Source organism: Nerophis ophidion, linkage group LG20, assembly GCF_033978795.1.
Source record: "Nerophis ophidion isolate RoL-2023_Sa linkage group LG20, RoL_Noph_v1.0, whole genome shotgun sequence".
NCBI classification, from domain to species: domain Eukaryota; kingdom Metazoa; phylum Chordata; class Actinopteri; order Syngnathiformes; family Syngnathidae; genus Nerophis; species Nerophis ophidion.
The window spans coordinates 23,595,578-23,616,366 of record NC_084630.1 but is presented as its reverse complement, the minus strand read 5'-3'; the positions used below and the strand labels follow the sequence as shown (position 1 = coordinate 23,616,366).

Below are 20,789 nucleotides of genomic sequence, written 5' to 3'. Positions count from 1 at the left end.
AGTGATCTGGTCATTGGAAAGTGTCATGTGTTCATGTTCAAGTGTCATGTGTTCATGTTCAAGTGTCATGTGTTCATGTGTTGCTCGTGACTGTGGTGAATGTGTGAATGTGTGTCCCTGCAGTCCAACTTTGCAATGGGCAGACTGCCCTCCACGTACAGGAAGTGCTACATGCTGGACTTCGGTCTGGCCCGACAGTACACCAACACCACGGGCGAGGTCCGGCCGGTAAGAACCTGGCAACGTTAGCATCTTCTTAAGGCCGCTCATTAGCATCTTCATTGGCATTTCACTGCTTTTAGTTAGCCCGGCCATTAGCATTTTACTGCTTTTAGTTAGCGTGTTCATTAGCATGTAGTTAATGATGTTTATAATAATAATTTTTGTGATTTTCTTTAGCGTGTTGATGTTGTGCAGGCGTGTTAGTCAGCAGGTGTCTTGCTAGTAGCGCCATGCTAACATCCATGTGTGTTTAGCGTGTTAGCCATGCTAACATCCATGTGTGTTTAGCGTGTTAGCCATGCTAAAATCCATGTGTGTTTAGCGTGTTAGTCATGCTAACATCAATGTGTGGTTAGCGTGTTAGCCATGCTAACATGCATGTGTGTTTGGTGTGTTAGCCATGCTAAAATGCATGTGTGTTTAGCGTGTTAGCCATGCTAAGATCCATGTTTGTTTAGCGTATTAGCCATGCTAACATGCATGTGTGTTTGGCGTGTTAGCCATGCTAGCATGCATGTGTGTTTAGCTAGTAGCAGCCATGCTAACATGCGTGTGTGTTGTATGTTGAAGACATTCTTTTTGTTTCCATCACTTTTACTCGCGATCATGATTATGATTTGTTTCATTTTTTTGTCCCCTGCGTCTTCTTTTTGTTTTTCTTCCAGTTCTTACCTTCGGACTTATGATTTTGACGTGCATGCCTTCATCATCACCATGGTTACCGGGGATGTGAGTGGTTTCCATAGCAACCGAGGGGCGGCATCAACAGCGAGCCAACACGTCACATGTCCATTTACCTTGTTTGCCCCCTGACCCCTGCTGCTCTTTTCACCTGGCGTTGTTACGTACCTTTAATCAGTGATGTCACTTCCTGTCTTCAGCCGAGGACGGTGGCGGGCTTCAGAGGGACGGTGCGTTATGCCTCTGTCAACGCTCACAAGAACAAGGTGAGGCTTTTCTACCACACGCATGCTGGATGGGACAGATCAGCCTGTAACACATGTAGTGTATGTGTGTAACACATGTAGTATATGTGTGTAACACATGTAGTATATGCGTGTAACACATGTAGTGTATGCGTGTAACACATGTAGTGTATGCGTGTAACACATGTAGTGTATGTGTGTAACACATGTAGTGTATGTGTGTAACACATGTAGTGTATGCGTGTAACACATGTAGTGTATGCGTGTAACACATGTAGTGTATGCGTGTAACACATGTAGTGTATGCGTGTAACACATGTAGTGTATGTGTGTAACACATGTAGTGTATCTGTGTAACATATGTAGTGTATGTGTGTAACATATGTAGTGTATGTGTGTAACGCATGTAGTGTATGTCTGTAACACATGTAGTGTATGTATGTAACCCATGTAGTGTATGTGTGTGACGCATGTAGTGTATGTGTGTGACGCATGTAGTGTATGTGTGACGCATGTAGTGTATATGTAACACATGTAGTGTATGTGTGTAACACATGTAGTGTGTGTGTAACACATCTAGTGTATCTGTGTAACACATGTAGTGTATGTGTGTAACACATTCAGTGTATGTGTATAACACATTTAGTGTATGTGTGTAACACATGTTGTGTATGTGTGTAACGCATGCAGTGTATGTGTGTAACACATGTTGTGTATCTGTGTAACACGTAGTGTATGTCTGTGACGCATGCAGTGTATGTGTGTAACGCATGTAGTATATGTATGTAACAAATGTAGTGTATGTCTGTAACACATGTAGTGTATGTGTATAACACATGTAGTATACATCTGTAACACATGTAGTGTATGTGTGTAACACATGTAGTATATGTCTGTAACACATGTAGTGTATGTGTGTAACGCATGTAGTATATGCGTGTAACACATGTAGTGTATGTGTGTAACACATGTAGTGTATGTGTGTAACACACATAGTATATGTCTGTAGCACATGTAGTGTGTGTGTAACACATGCAGTGTATGTGTGTAACACATGCAGTGTGTGTGTAACACATGTAGTGTATCTGTGTAACACATGTAGTGTATCTGTGTAATGCATGTACATGTGTTATAATGTAGTAATAACGGCAATGCAAGTCTAAGAGTAGATGTGAGTAATGTAACTCTACATGTGAGTCATGTAAGTCTACATGTGAGTCATGTAAGTGTGACTTACAGCAACTGTAGTGATCCAGAAGGGGAATTGTAGTTCTCACTTACACAGGATGGAAGGTGTAAGGATGGAAAGGATAATACAAGTATAAAGTAGACAAAAAATGTACCGTAATAGCAATATAACATATAACATATATGTCATATTTACATGTTATATATACACTATATGATATATACAGTGGAGGTCAAAAGTGTACGTACACGTGTAAAGAACATGATGTCATGGCTGTCTTGACTTTCCAATCATTTCTACAACTCTTATTTTTTTGTGATGTAGTGATTGGAGCACATACTTGTTGCTCACTAAAAACATTCATGAAGTTTGCTTCTTTTATGAATTATTATGGCTCTACTGAAAATGTCAAAAGTATACATACAGCAATGTTAATATTTGCTTACATGTCCCTTGGCAAGTTTGACTGCAATAAGGCACTTTTGGTAGCCATCCACAAGCTTCTGCTTACATTTTTCACCACAAAATTGCTGCAGTTCAGCTAAATGTGTTGCTTTTCTGACATGGACTTGTTTCTTCAGCATTGTCTACACCTTTAAGTCAGGACTTTGGGAAGGCCATTCTAAAAGCTTCATTGTAGCCTGATTTAGCCATTCCTTGACCACTTTTGAGGTGTGTTTGGGGTCATTGTCCTGTTGGAACACCCAACTGCGCCCAAGACCCAACCTCCCCCCTGATGATTATAGTTTGTCCTGAACAATTCGGAGGTCGTCCTCCTTTTTCATTGTCCCATTTAAAACAGCAGTTCCATTGGCGGCAAATCAGGCCCAGAGCATAATACTACCACCACCATGCTTGACGGTAGGGATGGTGTTCCTGGGATTGAAGGCCTCACCTTTTCTCCTCCAAACATATTGCTGGGTATTGTCCTCTTTTGTTTCATCTGACCACAGAACTTTCCTCCAGAAGGTCTTATCTTTGTCCATGTGATGTCAGATGAAACAAATATTGAGCTGAATTGAGGCTAGAATGAAGGTTTTAGAATGGCCTTCCCAAAGTCCTGACTTAAAGGTGTGGACAATGCTGAAGAAACAAGTCCATGTCAGAAAAGCAACACATTTAGCTGAACTGCAGTAATTTTGTGGTGAAAAATGTAAGCAGAAGCTTGTGGATGGCTACCAAAAGTGCCTTATTGCAGTCAAACTTGCCAAGGGACATGTAAGCAAATATTAACATTGCTGTATGTATACTTTTGACATTTTCAGTAGAGCCACAATAATTTGATAAAAAAATCATACTTCAGGAATGTTTTTTGTGAGCAACTAGTATGTGCTCCAATCACTACATCACAAAAAAATAAGAGTTGTAGAAATGATTGGACACCATGTTCTTTACACGTGTACGTACACTTTTGACCACCACTGTATATATATATATATATATATATGTATATATATTAGGGCTGGGCAACGATTAAAATTTTTAATCGGAGTTAATCGCACTATTTCTCCGATTAATTGCGATTAACTGCATTGTATACGCAAAGCCCAATAATAAATTCAAAAGTAGTGTGTAATGCACCTTTATTGGAATATTCTCCCACATGAACAAAAGCGCCAAAACATTTGTTGTGCAAACACAATTTAAATCAGTCCTTGTTAAACAGTAGCAGTTAAATAGCATATTTTATGAAAATCAACTCAAAAAATGTAAATACAAACATTTAAGATTATTGCCACTGCCAGGGTATTTAAGTTATCCTGTTTGTTATGGAAAATAAATATAATCTACATACAAATCTCTGAGCCACAATCATAACATCTGAACAGGCAATTTCTGAGGTAACAGCAGAAACATTTTTTTATTAGGGTCTTATGTTTAAAAACCTATATTATAGGTAGTGGGCTGTTTTAGGGAATTTTTGATCAAATTACCCGTAGTAGCAATATTAATAATGTTGTGTTTATTCTGCGTAGTGCACTTAAAATAATTATGACCATATCTAGGAATTGATATGATGGGAATTTTCCGATTGTTTGCTTGGTGCTTTGATAAACTGAACGCATATACATGGTACTATTTGTGATGTTATGAGCCAGGGAAAAAAAGAACTACCCTGCCCAGCATGCAACAGGAGTGACGAGCATGTGCGGTAGCCCGGTATAGGTTGTGTCGCCATGACGGCATCTTGTATGTTGGGATATGCACGCTCTGAAAGCAAGCGTTAAGAACTCAGCCAACACTCCTCGTCTGCATTATTGATAAATAGACAGACAACACATATACTCCGCTGCTTCACAGGCCGCTGGATGTAGCCGGCAAAGTATTCCAATGCTAGCTAGCCGGTCTAGCAAGCACGCGTCATTCAGTCCAAAACGGCCCGATCTATCCACATTCAGAATTGTATGGCGGTCGTAAGTGATCCCGGAGTGACCACGCTGTAAGCCAGCCATAAAATTTGCAGAATTGTCCGGTATTTTTGCCGAATGTTCCATCTTTACCAAGAGCTCCTCGACGACGAAGTACATCCGGGAGATGCCATCTTGTTAAGAAAAGGCATTAACAAAATAAAAGCATGTAAACAACATACGCAAATGTGCGATAAAATAATTGTCTGCGTTAATAGATTGATGAGTTAACGCGTAATTAACGCATTAATTTGCCCACCCCTAATATATATATATATTATATTATATTTTGATATAGTATATACAATATATAACAATTACAATTAAGTCTAAGACGAGAAGTGACCAATCTCTGACTATGTGCTGTCCTATCACATCATGCTTGTCTTCATTGTGCTGTCCCTGCAGGAGATGGGTCGCCATGACGACCTGTGGTCACTCTTCTACATGCTGGTGGAGTTTGCTGTTGGACAGTTGCCATGGCGAAAGATCAAAGACAAGGTCCAAAACTCTCCAAACTGGTCCAAATGTAGTCCCCTACTGGTCCATTTGGAGTCCCCTACTGGTCCATTTGGAGTCCCCAACTGTTTCACTTGTATTCCCCTTTTCATCCACTTGTAGTCCAGTTCTACATTACTTGTAATCCCTTTTTGGTCCACTTGTAGTCCCCTACTGGTCCACTTGTAGTCTGCTATTGGTCCACTTGCAGTCCCCTACTGGTCCACTGGTAGTCCCCTACTGGTTCACTTGTAATCCCCGTTTAGTCCACTTGTAGTCTGCTACTGGTCCGCTTGTAGTCCCCTACTGGTCCACTGCTAGTCGCCTACTGGTCCACTGGTAGTCCCCTACTGGTTCACTTGTAAACCCCGTTTAGTCCACTTGTAGTCTGCTACTGGTCCACTTGTAGTCCCCTACTGGTTCACTTGTAATCCCCGTTTAGTCCACTTGTAGTCTGCTACTGGTCCACTGGTAGTCCCCTACTGGTTCACTTGTAAACCCCGTTTAGTCCACTTGTAGTCTGCTACTGGTCCGCTTGTAGTCCCCTACTGGTCCACTGGTAGTCCCCTACTGGTCCACTTGTAGTCCCCTACTGGTTCACTTGTAATCCCCGTTTAGTCCACTTATAGTCTGCTACTGGTCCGCTTGTAGTCCCCTACTGGTCCATTGGTAGTCCCCTACTGGTTCACTTGTAATCCCCGTTTAGTCCACTTGTAGTCTGCTACTGGTCCGCTTGTAGTCCCCTACTGGTCCACTGGTAGTCCACCACTTGTATTCCCCTACTGGTCCACTTGTAATCCCCGTTTAGTCCACTTTTAGTCTGCTACTAATCCAATTGTAGTCCCTTACTGGTCCACAGGTAGTCCCCTTCTGGTTCACTTGTAGTCCCCGTTTAGTCCACTTGTAGTCTGCTAATGGTCCACTTGTAGTCCCCATTTCATCTACCAGTAATCCACTTCTGCTTCACTTGTATTCTACCGACTGGTCCACTTGTCGTCCACTCCTGTTTCAAATTGTAGTCCCCTTTTCATCCACTTGTAGTCCACTTCTACATTACTTGTAATCCCTTTTTAGTCCACTTGTAGTCTGCTACTGGTCCACTTGTAGTCCTATTTTTTATCCACTTGTAGTCCACTCCTACATTACTTGTAATCCCTCTTTGGTCCACTTGTAGTCCACTACTGCTTCACTTGTAGTCCCCTACCGGTCCACTTTTACTCCACTTCTGCTTCACTTACAATCCCCTACTGGTCCACTGGAAGTCCACTTCTGCTTCACTGGTAGTCCCCTTCTTGTCCACTTGTAGTACCCTACTGGTCCACTTGTAGTCTCCTTTTGGTGTACTTGTAGTCCCCTTCTGCTCCACTTGTAGTCCTCTTTTGGTTTACTTGTAGTCCCTTTCTTGTCACTTGTTGTCCTCCTACTGGTCCCCTTTTGGTCCACTTGTAGTCCCCTTCTTGTCCACTTGTAATCCCCTACTGGTCCTCTTGTAGTCCCTTTCTGGTCCAGTTGTAGTCCCCTTCTGGTCCACTTGTAGTCCCCTTTTGGGTTAATTTAGTTCTCTTGCAGTTCCCTTTTAGTCCCTGAGTATTCCACTTAATAGTCCCCCTGTAGTCTCCTTTTATTCCCTATGTAGTTCCATTCAAGTCTACTTGTAGTCCCCATGTAATCGCCTTTTAGTCCCCATGTAGTCCCCTTGAGGTTGTTTTGTAGTCTCCATGTAATAGCTTTGTAGACCCTATTAGTCCCCTTGTAATCTCTTTTTAGTCACCTTACAATACAGGGTTAGTCCCCATGTAATCATCATGTATTCCCCATATAGACCTTTTGTAGACACCCTGTGGTCTACTTGTAGTACCCATGTGATCACCTTGTAGTTCCCCTGTGGTCACCCTATAGTCTACTTGTAGTACCCACGTAATCACTTTGAACTAACCTTGTAGTCCACTTTTAGTTCCCACATTTAGTCCACATTTAGTCTACTTGTAGTTCCTATGTGGTCGGCATTTAGTCTGCTTGTAGTTCCTATGAGGTCCCCATGTAGTCTACTTGTAGTTTGTATGTTGTTCCAATGTAGGCCACTTTTAGTTTTCATGTAGTCCACTTGTAGTTCCTCTGTGGTCTCCATATAGTCTACTTTTAGTTACTATGTGGTCTCCATTTAGTCTGCTTGTAGTTCCTATGTGGTCCCAATGTAGTCTACTTGTAGTTTGTATGCTGTTCCAATGTAGTCCACTTTTAGTCCCCATGTTGTTCACTTGTAGTTCCTATGTGGTCCCCATGTATTCCACATGTAGTCCATATGTTGTTCTCATGTAGTCCCGATGTTGTCCACATGTAATCCACTTGTAGTCCCTGTGTGGTCCTCATGTAGTCCCTATGTTGTTCACAAGTAGTCTATTTGTAGTCCCCATGTAGTCCCTATGTTGTCTTCATGTAGTGCTTATGTTGTCCCCATGTTGTCCACTTGTAGTCCCCATGTTGTCCTCATGTAGTCTACTTCTAGTCCAAGTCTCCTTGATGATGTTTCCAGGAGCAAGTGGGCCAGATCAAAGAGCGTTACGACCATCGCATGTTGCTGAAACACATGCCGTCTGAGTTCAACGTGTTCCTGGACCACGTGCTGGCGCTGGACTACTACACCAAACCGGACTACCAGGTAGGCGGCGGGGTGTGGCAGGCGAAAGGCGGCGGCTGTGCGCTCTGACGAGTGCGTGGTGTTGCGCAGTTGCTGATGTCGGTGTTCGAGACCAGCATGAAGGAGCGCATCATCACGGAGAACGAGCCTTTCGACTGGGAGAAGGCAGGAAGTGATGTCACGGTGTCCACCAGTGCCTCCACTCAACCGCAGCACAACACCCGTCCCACCGCCGCCATGGTCGGGTAAGAAGCCTCCGGGCCTGTCGGGCGACGCTCGACATGGCTGCCGTAAGCGTGTGTGTCTTCAACCGTGTGCCGCCCCGCCCGTGTAGCGCCATGGTGACGCCGGTCCCCGGAGACCCCCAGCGCGAGAACACGGACGACGTCCTACAGGACGAGCACCTCAGCGACCAGGAGAATGCCCCGCCCGTGCCAAGCGGCCGCACTCCCGCGGAGTCAGCCGTCCAGCATGGCGGTGAAGCCGGCGAGGCCTGGGAGGACACCGACTTCAACCGCAACAGACTCAGGATAAGCCTGAACAAGGTGGGACCAATCAGAGGTCAGCGTTCAGGCACGCTCAGACTAACTGCCGGCTTGTCCTTCGAGTGCTCAGGAGGAAGAGGTTGGCCGCATCGCTTGTCCCGTCTCGCCGCTTCGTAGCGGGGCACCTGACTCGCCCACAGGTCAGGCGCGGTCCTTGCGGTACCGGCGAATCAACAGTCCCGAGTCTGACCGCCTGTCAGCTGCCGAAGGCCGCGGTGACGCCTACGGACAGAGGTGGGCCTTGACCGCCATTGGCGTCCTTGGCTGCCAGCTGCTGATGTTGGCGTGTCTTCCAGGTCCAGGATGGACATGCTGGGTTCGCCGTCTCGTCACGTCTACTCCTCTCAGCCGGCGCAGATGCTGTCAGTGGACCCCGGTTGCCGGGGCGACCGCCAGGCGAGCGGCAGGCAGGAAGTGTCGGCGGCCTCGGCGGACCAGGAGGCGCACAGCAACGCTTTCATCCGCTCCGTGCCGCTGGCCGAGGAGGAGGACTTCGACAGCAAAGAGTGGGTGATCATCGACAAGGAGGCGGAGCTACGAGACTTCCAACCAACCACCTCGGGAACCACGGACGAGGAGCCTGAGGAGCTCCGCCCCCTGGAGGAGCAAGAGGAGCGCAGGAAGCTCCGAGCCGCAGGTAGGAGGGGCTGATGGTCTTGATGGCGACGGACAGCGTCATGTGACCTCATCTGAAAGTGCGGTGTCCGATCCCCCTCACAGGCGGCGAGTTGGTGGTCCGCCCCAAGGTGCACATCAGGGAGGAAGAGGCGTCAAGGCGCAGCGGAGGAAGCCCCGCCCACTCCCCGTGTCACTCTTTGCCCTCGGGACGCCCCCGCCGCAGAGAGTCGGAGCCTCTCGGACCTCAGAGAGTGGTAAGAAGAGACCCTGCCAGCCAACAACACCCGAGCTTTCATGGCGTGCACCTCCTTGCCGCCATCAAAGATCTCCTTCCAGCCACACGCTCCACACTCTCACTCACTCTTCTGCCATCTTTCTTTGTGTGGGCCCTCTTTTCACACACACACACACACACACACACACACACCAGATTGCTTGTATGTTGTTTAAGTGTTTAACAGTTTCATGTTTACTAGTATCTCGTTGTTGTGTTAGAACACCACAACTAGTTGGCTTGGAACACAACAACGAGATACTAGTAAACATAATCATGTGGCTAACAGCTAACACGACAACTGGACACTAGTAAACATGATCATGTGTTAGCAGTTAGTCACATTATCATGTTTACTGGTATCCAGTTGTTGTGTTAGCAGTTAGCTGTATTATCATGTTTAGTATTATCAAGTTGTTGTGATAGTAGTTTAACACATTTTCACGTTTACTCGTGTCCAGTTGTGTTAGCAGTAGGACACATTTTCACGTTTACTAGTATCTAGTTGTTGTGTTAGCAGTTAGTCACATTATGACGTTATTTTTGTCCAGTTTTTGTGTTAGCAGTTAGCCACATTATCACGTTCACTTGTGTCCAGTTATTATGTTAGCCGTTATTCACATTAACATGTTTACTAGTATCTAGTTGTTGTGTTAGCCGTTATTCACATTAACATGTTTACTAGTATCTAGTTGTTGTGTTAGCAGTTATTCACATTAACATGGTTACTAGTATCTAGTTGTTGTGTTAGCAGTTATTCACATTATGTTTACTAGTATCTAGTTGTTGTGTTAGCAGTTATTCACATTATGTTTACTAGTATCTAGTTCTTGTGTTAGCAGTTAGTCACATTATCACGTTTACTTGTGTCCAGTTGTTGTGTTAACAGTTAGACACATTATCATGTTTACTAGTATCTAGATGTTCTGTTAGCAGTTAGACACATTAACATGTTTACTAGTATCTAGTTGTTGTGTTAGCAGTTAGTCACATTATCACGTTTACTTGTGTCCAGTTGTTGTGTTAGCAGTTAGACACATTATCATGTTTACTGGTATCTAGTTGTTGTGTTAGCAGTTATTCACATTATTATGTTTACTAGTATCTAGTTGTTGTGTTAGCAGTTAGTCACATTATCACGTTTACTTGTGTCCAGTTGTTGTGTTAGCAGTTAGACACATTCTCATGTTAACTAGTATGTAGTTGTTGTGTTAGCAGTTAGCCACATAATCATGTTAACTAGTATCTAGTTGTTGTGTCAGCAACTACCCATATTGGCATATTTTCCAGTATACAGTGGTTATGATAGCAGTTAGCGACAATGGCATGTTTACAGTTGTTGTGCCAGTTACTAGTTGTGTGGAGATGTCTTGTGTACAAATATTCATGTCAGTTTACTCTTACTAAAATATGATTTGGTAAAGAACATTTATGAACACATGAACAGTACAAATATTCATGTCAGATTACATTTACTAAAATATAAATCAGTAAAGAACATTTATGAACACATGAACAGTACAAATATTCATGTCAGATTACACGTTACTAAAATATCATTCAGTAAAGAACATTTATGAACACATGAACTCTCAGAAAAAGGAACATTGGCAGCGTTGAGTCCAGTGTTTGGCTCCCAGGTCGCAGGAATTGGTAACCATGATTGAAATGTGAAATGTTAGTATCATGTTGTTGTTAGCTGAATGCTAGCAATGTTAGCACTCAGCTAAGAAGATGCCAGAAGTTTGCTACTTGTCATTTTGTCTTGTGTGACTTTTCTTCCTTTGCGTTCATCTTTTAAACCTGATGGCTCAGCTCACACACACACACACACACACACACACACACACGCACCGGCGCACGCACACACGTACACACACCTGTACACTCGTACATGCACGTGCACACGCGCGCACGTGCACGTGCACGCGCGCACACACACGTGCTGTTAGAGTGCCTACTTGTTTGGCTGGAGGCGGGCGGCGGCATTGACAGTGACGTGGGCGGAGCCAGGACGAGACCTGAGGAGCAGCTGTGTGTGTGTGAGTGTGTGTGTGTAAGAGTGTGGGAGGAGCCTGAGGAGCAGCAGTGTGTGTGTGTGTGTGTGTGTGTGTGTGTGTGTGTAAGAGAGTGGGAGGAGCCTGAGGAGAAAAGTGGAGGGAGCCAGAGGGACGAGACGAGAAGAAAAAAAGTGATGTTTGAGGGTAAGCACAGTTTAGGAACTAGTCCTTTACTTGTCCTCCTCCTTCTTCTCCTCCTCCTTCTTTACTTGTCCTCCTCCTTCTTCTCCTCCTTCTTTACTTGTCCTCCTCCTTCTCCTTCTTGTCCTCCTAATTCTCTACTTGTCCTCCTACTTCTCCTTCTTCTCCTCTTCCTTCTTTACTTCTCCTTCTCCTTCTTTACTTGTCCTCATCCCTATCCTTCTTTTCCTCCTCCTTCTTTAATTGTCCTCCTCCCTCTCCTTCTTCTCCTCCTCCTCCTTCTTTACTTGTCCTCCTACTTCTCCTTCTTCTCCTCCTCCTTCTTTACTTGTCCTCATCCCTATCCTTCTTTTCCTCCTCCTTCTTTACTTGTCCTCCTCCTTCTTCTCCTCCTCCTTCTTTACTTGTCCTCCTCCTTCTCCTTCTTTACTTGTCCTCCTCCTCCTTCTTCTTTACTTGTCCTCCTACTTCTTCTTCTCCTCTTCCTTCTTTACTTCTCCTTCTCCTTCTTTACTTGTCCTCATCCCTATCCTTCTTTTCCTCCTCCTTCTTTAATTGTCCTCCTCCCTCTCCTTCTTCTCCTCCTCCTCCTTCTTTACTTGTCCTCCTACTTCTCCTTCTTCTCCTCCTCCTTCTTTACTTCTCCTTCTTTACTTGTCCTCATCCCTATCCTTCTTTTCCTCCTTCTTTAATTGTCCTCCTCCCTCTCCTTCTACTCCTCCTCATCCTTCTTTACTTGTCCTCCTCCTTCGTCTTCTCCTGCTGTACTTGTCCTCATCTTTCTCCTCCTTCTCCTTCTTCTCATGCTCCTTCTTTACTTGTCACCCTCCTTCGCCTTCTTCTCCTACTCATTCTTTACTTGTCCTCCCCATTTTCCTTCTTCCCCTCCTCCTTCTCTTTCTTCTCCAGTAAAGAAGAGGACCAGTAAAGAAGGATCTGTACTGGTCCTTTTCCTTCTTCTTCTCCTCATTCTTGATTGTCCTACTCTTCTCCTTCTCCTCCTTCTGCTTTAGTTGTTCTTCTCCTTCTCCTCTTTCTCCTTCTACTTCTTCTCCTTCTTTCTTTAGTTGTCCTCCTCCTTCTTCCTTTACTTGTCCTCCTCCTTCTTCTCCTTTTTCTTCTTCTCTTCCTTTACTTGTCCTCCTCCTTCTCTTTCTTTACTTGTCCTCCTCATTGTCCTCGTTCTCCTTCTCTTCCTTTACTTGTCCTCCTCCTTCTCTTACTTTACTCATCCTTCTCCTTCTTCTTCTTCTCTTCCTTTACTCGTCCTCCTCCTTTTCTTTCATTACTTGTGCTCCTCCTTCTCCTTCTCTTCCTTTACTTGACCTCCTTTTTTCCTTCTCTTCCTTTACTTGTCCTCCTCCTTCTCCTACCTCCTCTTCCTTTACTTGTCCTTCTCCTTCTTCCCCTTCTCTTCTTTTATTTGTCTTCCTCCTTCTACTCCTCCTCCTTCTCCTACTTCTTCTCCTTATTCTTATCATTGTCTTTGTTCTTTTCCTTGTTATCCTTCTGGTTCCTTAACTTGTCTTTCTCCTTCCCCTCCTACTTCTTCTTACTTATTCTCTTCCTTATTCTCTTCCTTTACTTGTATTCCTCCTTCCCCTCCTCCTTCTTCTTCTTCCTTTACTTGTACTCCTCCTTCTCCTCCTCTCCCTTCTCCTTGTTCTTCCTTTACAGGTCCTCCTCTTTGTCCTTCTTCTTCTCCTTCTTTTACTTGTCCTCTTCCTTCTCTTCCTCCTCCTTCTCATTATTCCTTCTTCTCTTCCTCTACTTGTCCTCCTCTTTCTCCTCCTTCTCATTCTCCTCCTTCTCGTCCTGCTTCTTTTCATTCTCCTCCTTCTTCCTTCTGCTCTTCCTTTACTTGTCCTCCTCCTCCTTCTTCTTCTTCTTCTTCTTCTTCTTCTTCTCCTCCTTCTTCTTCTCATTCTCCTCCCTTTTCCTTCTTCTCTTCCTTTGTCTTCTTTCTTCTCCTTCTTCTTCCTTCTTCCCTTCCTTTAATTTTCCACCTCCTCCTTCTCCGTTCTTCTCTTCCCGTACTTGTCCTTCTCCTTCTTCTCCTCTTCCTGTTCCTTCTTCCTTATTCACTTCCTTTAGTTGTCTTCCTCCTTATCCTCATTCTCCTTCTTTTCTTCATTTACTTGTCCTTCTTTTCCTCCTCCTCCTCTTCTTATTCTGATCCTGCTCCTTTTTAATTTTTTCATTCTTCTTCTTCTCTTCTCTCTCCTTTTCTTCTTCCTCCTTCTCTCTTTCCCTTCTCTTCTTCCTCCTCCTTCTTCTTCTTCTTACTTCTCTTGTGTCTACTCATCATCCTTCCTCTCTTCGTCTTCCTCCTTCTCTTCTTGCTCCTCCTTCACTTCTTCCTTCTTTCTCCTCCTTCTGTACTTCTTCCTTCTCTTTGTCTTCCTCCTTCCCTTCCTTCCCCTTCTATTTCTTATCCCTCCCTTCTTCCTCCTTCTTCTCTTCTTCTTCCTTCTCTTTGTTTTTCTCCTTCTGGTCTTCTTCTTCTTCTACCTTTTCTCCTTCTCTTTGCCTTCCTTCTCCTCTTTCTTTATTTTCTCCTTTTCCACCTTATTTTCTTTTTTCCATATTTCTCCTTCCCTTCTTTTTCCTTCCCTTCTTCCTTCTTCTCCACTTCTTCTTTTTACTTGTTCTCTTCTTCTTTCTCTTTCTGTTCTTCCTTCTCCTCTTCTTTTTCTTCCACCTCCTTCTCTTCTTCTTCCTTCTTCTTTCTCTGCCTGTTCTTCCTTCTCCTCTTCTTCTCCTTCTTTTTCCTCCTTTCTATTCTTTGTCTCTCTTCGTCGTTCTCCTTCTCTTCTTATTCCTCCTTTTTCTTCTTCCTTCTCTTCTTTCTGCTCCTCTTCTTCTTCTTCTTCTTCCTTCTCTTCTATCTCCTTTACGTCTTATTCTTTCTTCTTCTCTTCTTCTTATTTTGCCTTCCTTCATTTTCATCTCGGTCTCACTATGTCTGTCTCTTTCAGTCCTTCCCTCTCTCTCTCCCTCTCTTCCTCTTGTTCTCTCCTACCTCTGTCCCTTTCTCTCGCTCCCTCTGTCTCTCTCTCTCTTTCCCTCTCTCTCCCTTCCTCTCTCCCTCTTTTTTCCTCTCTTTTGCCCTCTCTCTCTCTCTCCATCTCTCTTTCCCTCTCTATCTTCCCCGTCTCTCTCCGGCTCTCTTTCTCCCTCTTTCCTCTCACTCTCGCTCTCTCCTTCTACCTCTGCCCCCTCTCTCTCCCTCTGTCTCTCTCTTTCTTTCTCTCTCTTTCTCTGCCCCTCTGTCTCTCCCTTCCTCTCCCTCCCAATGTCTCTCTTTCTCTGTCTCTCTCTATCTGTCTCCCTCTCTCTCCCCCTCTCTCACCTGCACCAGAGGTGTCCAGTGGTCAAGCTAACGGTAGACGCTCCCTCTCTCGCACTCCCCAGGCTCCTCCTCCTCGTTAGCGTGTGGGGGGAGGGGGAGGACAGGAAGCCACGTCACGGCGTGTTTAGAACCTTCAGATGGTACAAAAGGAAAAGTGGGCTTCCTGTGGCTAACCGCCCCTCCCCCTCTCTCTGATTGGTGTGTTTGCAGCTGGATGAGGACCGCCCCCAGCCGCGGCCCAATCAGCTGAGGAGGCTGGCCTCCTACGTCTTCTCCTCCTCCACCCTGGAGACGGAGCAGTACCCCCACGGGGGCGGGACTTTCATCCACAGGAGCCGTTCGGCCGAGAGCAGCCCCGCCCACGTGGCCGCCGCCTCCGTCCGGCGCCGTCACGCCGGCACGCTGCCCGCTCGCAGCCGCCACTCCGTTCTCAACGTGTCACGGACGCAACTGCAGCACATGCTCGCTAAACTCATGAACAAGAACAGCTGAGAGCGCCGCCCGCCCCGCCCACCCGGCACTGTAAATAGCACACGCTGACCACGTCACACACACACACACACACACACACACACACACACACACACACACACGCGCACGCACGCACACACTCACCATGGTGCTGACGACGCAATAAAGTCTAAAAGCGAGCATGTTGCACAAGGTCAGAGGTCGGACATGAAGTGATGTCAGCGTCCCCGGTTGCTAATGCGGACCTCCGTCAAATATGGGCGTGGACCTCTGACCCTTGGCCCCGCCCACACGCTGTTTGTGTTCCTGGCTCTCATCACTCTGGCACTTTATCAGTCTCATTGACATGGACGCAATAATGCTAGGCTAGTAGCTTAGCACATGCTCGGTGATTGGTTGCTGAGAAGGGGGAGGAGCTTGGGGAAAGTTGTGTTCACCGTGCTCAAGGGCTAAATTTGCAGAATATGCACCACTTCCTGTTTGCGTTCATGCTGCTTCAGGGTGTCTTCACTTTTCTATGGTAGAATGTACCAGCTAGGCTAGCTGCTAACTTTCCCTTGCACATGCTAACACGGGACGGCGGAGAAAGGAAAGCTAGCGTAGCTTCATTTGCCGTCTAGCTTTAGCGGGCGCCGTCGCTAGCTTGGCTGCTAACCGCTGCTATTTGTGTTGTCGTCTTTCCAGGAGCTTCCACGAGACCGGGGAAATGTGAGCTGCTGTTAGCCGGAGCACTGTTAGCGTGAGGAACGTGACGCGCTCAGACTTAGCTGCTACTTTTTGTAAAGCATATCGGGCGTCAGGAGGTGCAGTTTTGCTAACAGGGTGACAACGCAGGTAACGCTCTTGCTAACATCATGCTAACATCTCGCTAACGTCACGCCAACATCTTGCTAACATCGCGCTATGTCACCATCGGTGCATTTTTTATCTTAGACCCATCTGCTCCTTCTCTTCTTCTTCCTACTCCTTCTCTTCTTCTTCTCCCTCCTTCTTCTGTTCTTCTTCCTTCTCTTCTTTTAACTCCTTTTCTCCTTCTTATTCCTCATTCTCTTCTTCTTACTGCTTCTCTTATTTTTCATCCTTCTCTTCATTCTTCCTTCTCTTTTTCTTACTTCCTTTCTTCTTTTTACACTTTTCTTCTTCCTCCTCTTCTTACTCCTTCTCTTCTTCTTTCTTCTTCTTCCTTTTCTTCTTACTCCTTCTCTTCCAATTATTTCTTCTCTTCTTTTTCTTCTTACTCTGTCTTTTGTTCTTGCTTCTCTTCTTCTTCCTTCTCTTTGTCTTACTCCTTCTCTTCTTCTCCCTTCTCTTCTTTCTCTTTGTTTTTCTCCTTCTCTTCCTTCTCCTTCTCTTTTTCTTCCTCCTTGTCTTCTTCTTCCTTTTCTTTGTCTTTCTCCTTCTCTTCTTACTGTTTCTCTTCTTCTTCCTCCTCCTTCTTTTTCTTCCTTCTCTCCCTTGTTCTCTTCTTCTTACTCCTTTTCTTTTTCTTCTTCCTTCTCTTCGTCCTTCTCCTTCTCTTCATCTTATTCTATCTCTTCCTCTTACTCCTTCTCTTCTTCATCCTCCTTTTCTTTTTCCTTCTCTTCGTCTTCCCCCTTGTCTTCTTCTGACTCCTTCCCTTCTTCTTCCTTTTACTCCTTTTCTTCGTGGCTAACGGAAACCGGGGCAGGATTATGAGCATCTTTCAAACCTTACGTTCCACTTGGCAGCATTAGCTTGTCGAAGCTACGCCAGGCTAACGTAGCGGAATGTTCTTTTGCAATAAAAGCTGGCGTGGAGGTTTCCCGGGGCCCAGCATGAAGGTTTTGATACGTGTACATACTCTGGTAGAAGTAGTTAGCATGCTAAGCGCTACCCGTGTGGACACCGGAGGTGTGTCCCAACACTTGAAACCGGACTGCAAAGCATTTTTGTGCCTTTTCTATTCCTGTGTGTAATCTGGACAATCTTGTGTGAAACCAAAACCACATTAAAAGGATTTTGGGGGCAAGCGTGTGCGTGTTTTTTCTTTGACCGAGGCTCAGTAAAGCAGCTGTTGACGTGGTCCGCCTGTCCAACTCTCTGCTTCTTTTGTGACCTTGCAGGTGACGTCGCCCCCCGAGCTGAGGCCGCCCTCGCCAGACTACCGCACCAAAGCCCAGAGCGACGAGCGGGAGCACGTCCACATCCTCCCCAAGCTGCATGCCAAGCGGGCCGACTTCTTGACCGTAATGCTGACGGGGACTTTGCCTCAACGGCGCAGTTTCGCCGCCCGCGAGGACGAGGACGACAACCCAGAAACCCCCGGACCCAAAGACGACGACGTAACCAAAAGTGAGTCCGAGGCTAGTCCCAAGAGTTCCGAACGGAGCCAGGACGCTGCTCCCTCCACGCTCATGGCTGAGGACCAGAAGGGGTCCAGGGGACACGCCTCGGCTGCAGATGCCGACCCAGACCTGGAGGACGCGTCCAAGACCCTGGTCCTCTTCTCGCCTGGAGACACTCGAAAATCCCCCTCTGGTGGAGAACAGGGTGACTTGGCAACGCCCTGTGGCCCAACCTCCCGTCTTCTTTTTGGAGACAACGTCCACGTGGAAACCTCAGAGACAGGCCGGCTGTCTCCAGCTCTGAGAGCGGAGATGAGGTCCTCTCCCCCCATTGCACCTGCTTCACCCCCGTTCACCAAAGTCGAGCGCACATTTGTCCACATCGCAGAGACGTCCCACCTGAACGTCATGTCTTCCAACGGTCACGCTAACCGGGAGACTGAGCGAGATGTCCTAGAGGGAGACACCAAAGGACCAGGATGGGTGCCAGACACACACCAGCTTCCCCTCCAAACTGACACCAGTCCTGCTGTCCTTTCTCCGTCTTTGGAGCCGGTCCCAGAAGCCATTCCACCAGAGCCTCCAGAACAGAAACCAGCATGGTCCAACGAGGAGTCCTCCACGGTTCACCAGATTGACTCTGAACCTTCAGCAACCATCAAGTCAAGATTGAAGAGCAGGATTCCTGTGCTCATCTCAGAAGAAGACTTGGAGCATTCGTCTGCCGTCCCAGCTCGGGTTCGCCTTCAGCGACAAACCAGACAGCTGGATTTAGCCCGCGTCGTAGTTCAGAGGCAGCAGGGTCGCTGGATAAGGAGGAGAATCTTGTCCGGGACCTCATCTTCATTGTCTTCTGGAGATGATGAGCGTCGCAGGGCTTCAGAAACTCTGTCCACTGCCGGCTCAGAGGAGGACACGCACACTTCGGACGAGTTCAGGAGGAGCTCAAGTCTCAAACAAGCAGAAGAACAGGACTTTGCTGGGTCCAAAAGCCGGATCCCAAGGCCCGTTACGCCTGTCAAAAGACCTCTAGGGAAGCTTGTCGCAGTCCCCTCTCCACTTGCCTCGTCAGAGAGATCTGAAACAAAGGGAGCACAGTCAGTGTCCTCAAGTTGGAGGTTTGTTCTTTTTCTACCATTCTTTTCTCTCTAACGACCAAACATGGCCTCATTGCCCTCTTCTGTCCTTAGGAACCACAAGACAAGACCCAGCTCTTTCAGCGCGCAACGCAAGTCCACACCTGTTGCATCCAGATCTTCATCCTCATGTCCCCGTCCGGCCGGTGTCCCTGTCCAGTCCGGCAGCCCTCGGATGCCCCTCCGTGTCTTGTTTGGAACCCGTCGCAGCCTTAGCTCCACCCACTGCAGGACGGACAGTCCATCTCCCCAGAGGGCGGGTCCGTCCAGACCGTTGCTCTCTGTCCGTGCTCCAACAGCCCCCTTGCTGCCGCCTAGGAACACCACGGCTATGCGGCGCAGTGCCTCACAGGAAGCGGCTGCACAGTCGCCATTAGGTCCTGCCTCCACCGCCAGGTCTCGGTCCAAGGCAGCCAGTGCGGCCAAAGGAAAGCCAATCAGCAGGGAGAAGGTGGCGCCCGCTAGATAATACAAAGACACGCAGTCGCAAGCTCTACTTCAGTTATTTACCACTTCCTGAAACTTTTTCCAGACCCCATAGTGTGGGGGTCTGACCCCGGAGTGTGGGGGTCTGACCCCTGCTTGGATCACGCTGCATGGACCTCCATCAAGAAGATAGACCGTGTTCTTACTGAGCATGCTTCAATCATCCGCGTCTTTTCTTACGCATGACACAAACAGGGTCGGCTGCATCAGTAAAGTCTCGGTCATGTGACCTCGCCTCCTGTCTTTCTTGCTTTCATCGTCATCAAGTGACCTGTTAGTGGAGACGGAGCTTAGTGGCTGTTGTTTAAAGAAACTTCAGGCTATCAATTCCATCGATCTTTCCATCGATCGATTGCTGTGGCAACGGTTCTATCAGCCTTTATGGCGCTCGTGGTATCGATCAAACTATTGATTGTGCGGTCGATTGTTCTGTCAATCGTGCGATCAATCCCTCTGTTGATTATGCTATCAGTCTTTCTGTCCATTGTTCTGTCGATTGGTTCTATCAGCCTTTATGTTGATCGTGCTATCGATCGAGCTATTGATTGTGCAGTCGATTGTTCTGTCAATCGTGCGAACAATCCCTCTGTTGTTTATGCTATCAATCTTTCTGTCCATTGTTCTATCGATTGGTTCTATCAGCCTTTATGTTGATCGTGCTATTGATTGTGCAGTCGATTGTTCTGTCAATCGTGCGAACAATCCCTCTGATGATTATGCTATCAATCTTTCTGTCCATTGTTCTGTCGATTGGTTTTATCAGCCTTTATGTTGATTGTGCTATCAATCGAGCTTTTGATTGTTCAATCGATCTTTCCGTCGACCGTGCGATTTATCCTTCTGTCAATTGAGCTATGGACCGTACGATCGATCATTCCGTCATTCCTGCTACCGATCCTGCGATCTATTCGTCGCTTGGTCGCGCTATTGATGATGGATTGTTCCATTGGTCTGTTCTCCTCCGTTTCAGTCCTGGCACAGTTGTGTCAATTTCAGGCATTTTGGAACATTTTCCTAAAGAAATCATTTGGTGTTTGGGGCGAATTACCAAAGTCGGGATTTGACTTCCAATACATTTTGTACTCAGGATTTTGTTTAGCCACCAAAGAATGACGAGGCTTATCGCTAGCGCGTACGCCAAGGATTTACGTCCGAAAGAGTGAAATAAATCCACACACAAAAACATAGGAATTGACACCATTTTCCTTCTTTATCAAATCCTGCTTCCCACCTCAAACAGACAGGAAGTGACACTTGCTGCACCGTGACTACTCTAAAGGATAACCCACCTTCCATCCTTTTCCAAATAAAGGGTACCACAAAAAAGTCATGATTGGCTTCACTTTCAAGGAAAATTTTCTGATACTTTAACTAATGTTTCTTATTGCATTGAAGTCTAGTTTATTGACATTCCATGAAATACTTCATGATTATTGATGACAAATAGAATGGTGATGAAATACTGCTATGGCTAAAAGTACTCAGACAAGACATGTAAATATCACATCCTTAACCATAA

At 46.2% G+C, this 20,789-nt stretch overlaps 1 protein-coding gene across 4 annotated transcripts in view; it reads left to right on the top strand.

Annotated features, from left to right (window-relative positions):
- Window positions 1–19,499, top strand: part of ttbk1a (tau tubulin kinase 1a) — a 34,974-nt gene extending 15,475 nt beyond the window's left edge. For 3 of the 4 annotated variants that reach the window (XM_061880759.1, XM_061880762.1, XM_061880763.1), the window contains 11 exons: window positions 124–228; window positions 1,104–1,169; window positions 5,154–5,246; window positions 7,777–7,902; window positions 7,972–8,126; window positions 8,216–8,426; window positions 8,497–8,660; window positions 8,723–9,063; window positions 9,147–9,298; window positions 17,427–18,766; window positions 18,839–19,499. In XM_061880759.1, coding sequence (XP_061736743.1) covers window positions 124–228; window positions 1,104–1,169; window positions 5,154–5,246; window positions 7,777–7,902; window positions 7,972–8,126; window positions 8,216–8,426; window positions 8,497–8,660; window positions 8,723–9,063; window positions 9,147–9,298; window positions 17,427–18,766; window positions 18,839–19,253 — 3,168 coding nt within the window. In that variant the 3' untranslated portion in view covers window positions 19,254–19,499. Of the gene's footprint in view, window positions 1–123; window positions 229–887; window positions 1,170–5,153; window positions 5,247–7,776; window positions 7,903–7,971; window positions 8,127–8,215; window positions 8,427–8,496; window positions 8,661–8,722; window positions 9,064–9,146; window positions 9,299–17,426; window positions 18,767–18,838 lie in introns of those variants that run through there. The other variant, XM_061880764.1, reaches the window with a different exon arrangement.
- Window positions 19,500–20,789: the final 1,290 nt, after the last annotated feature.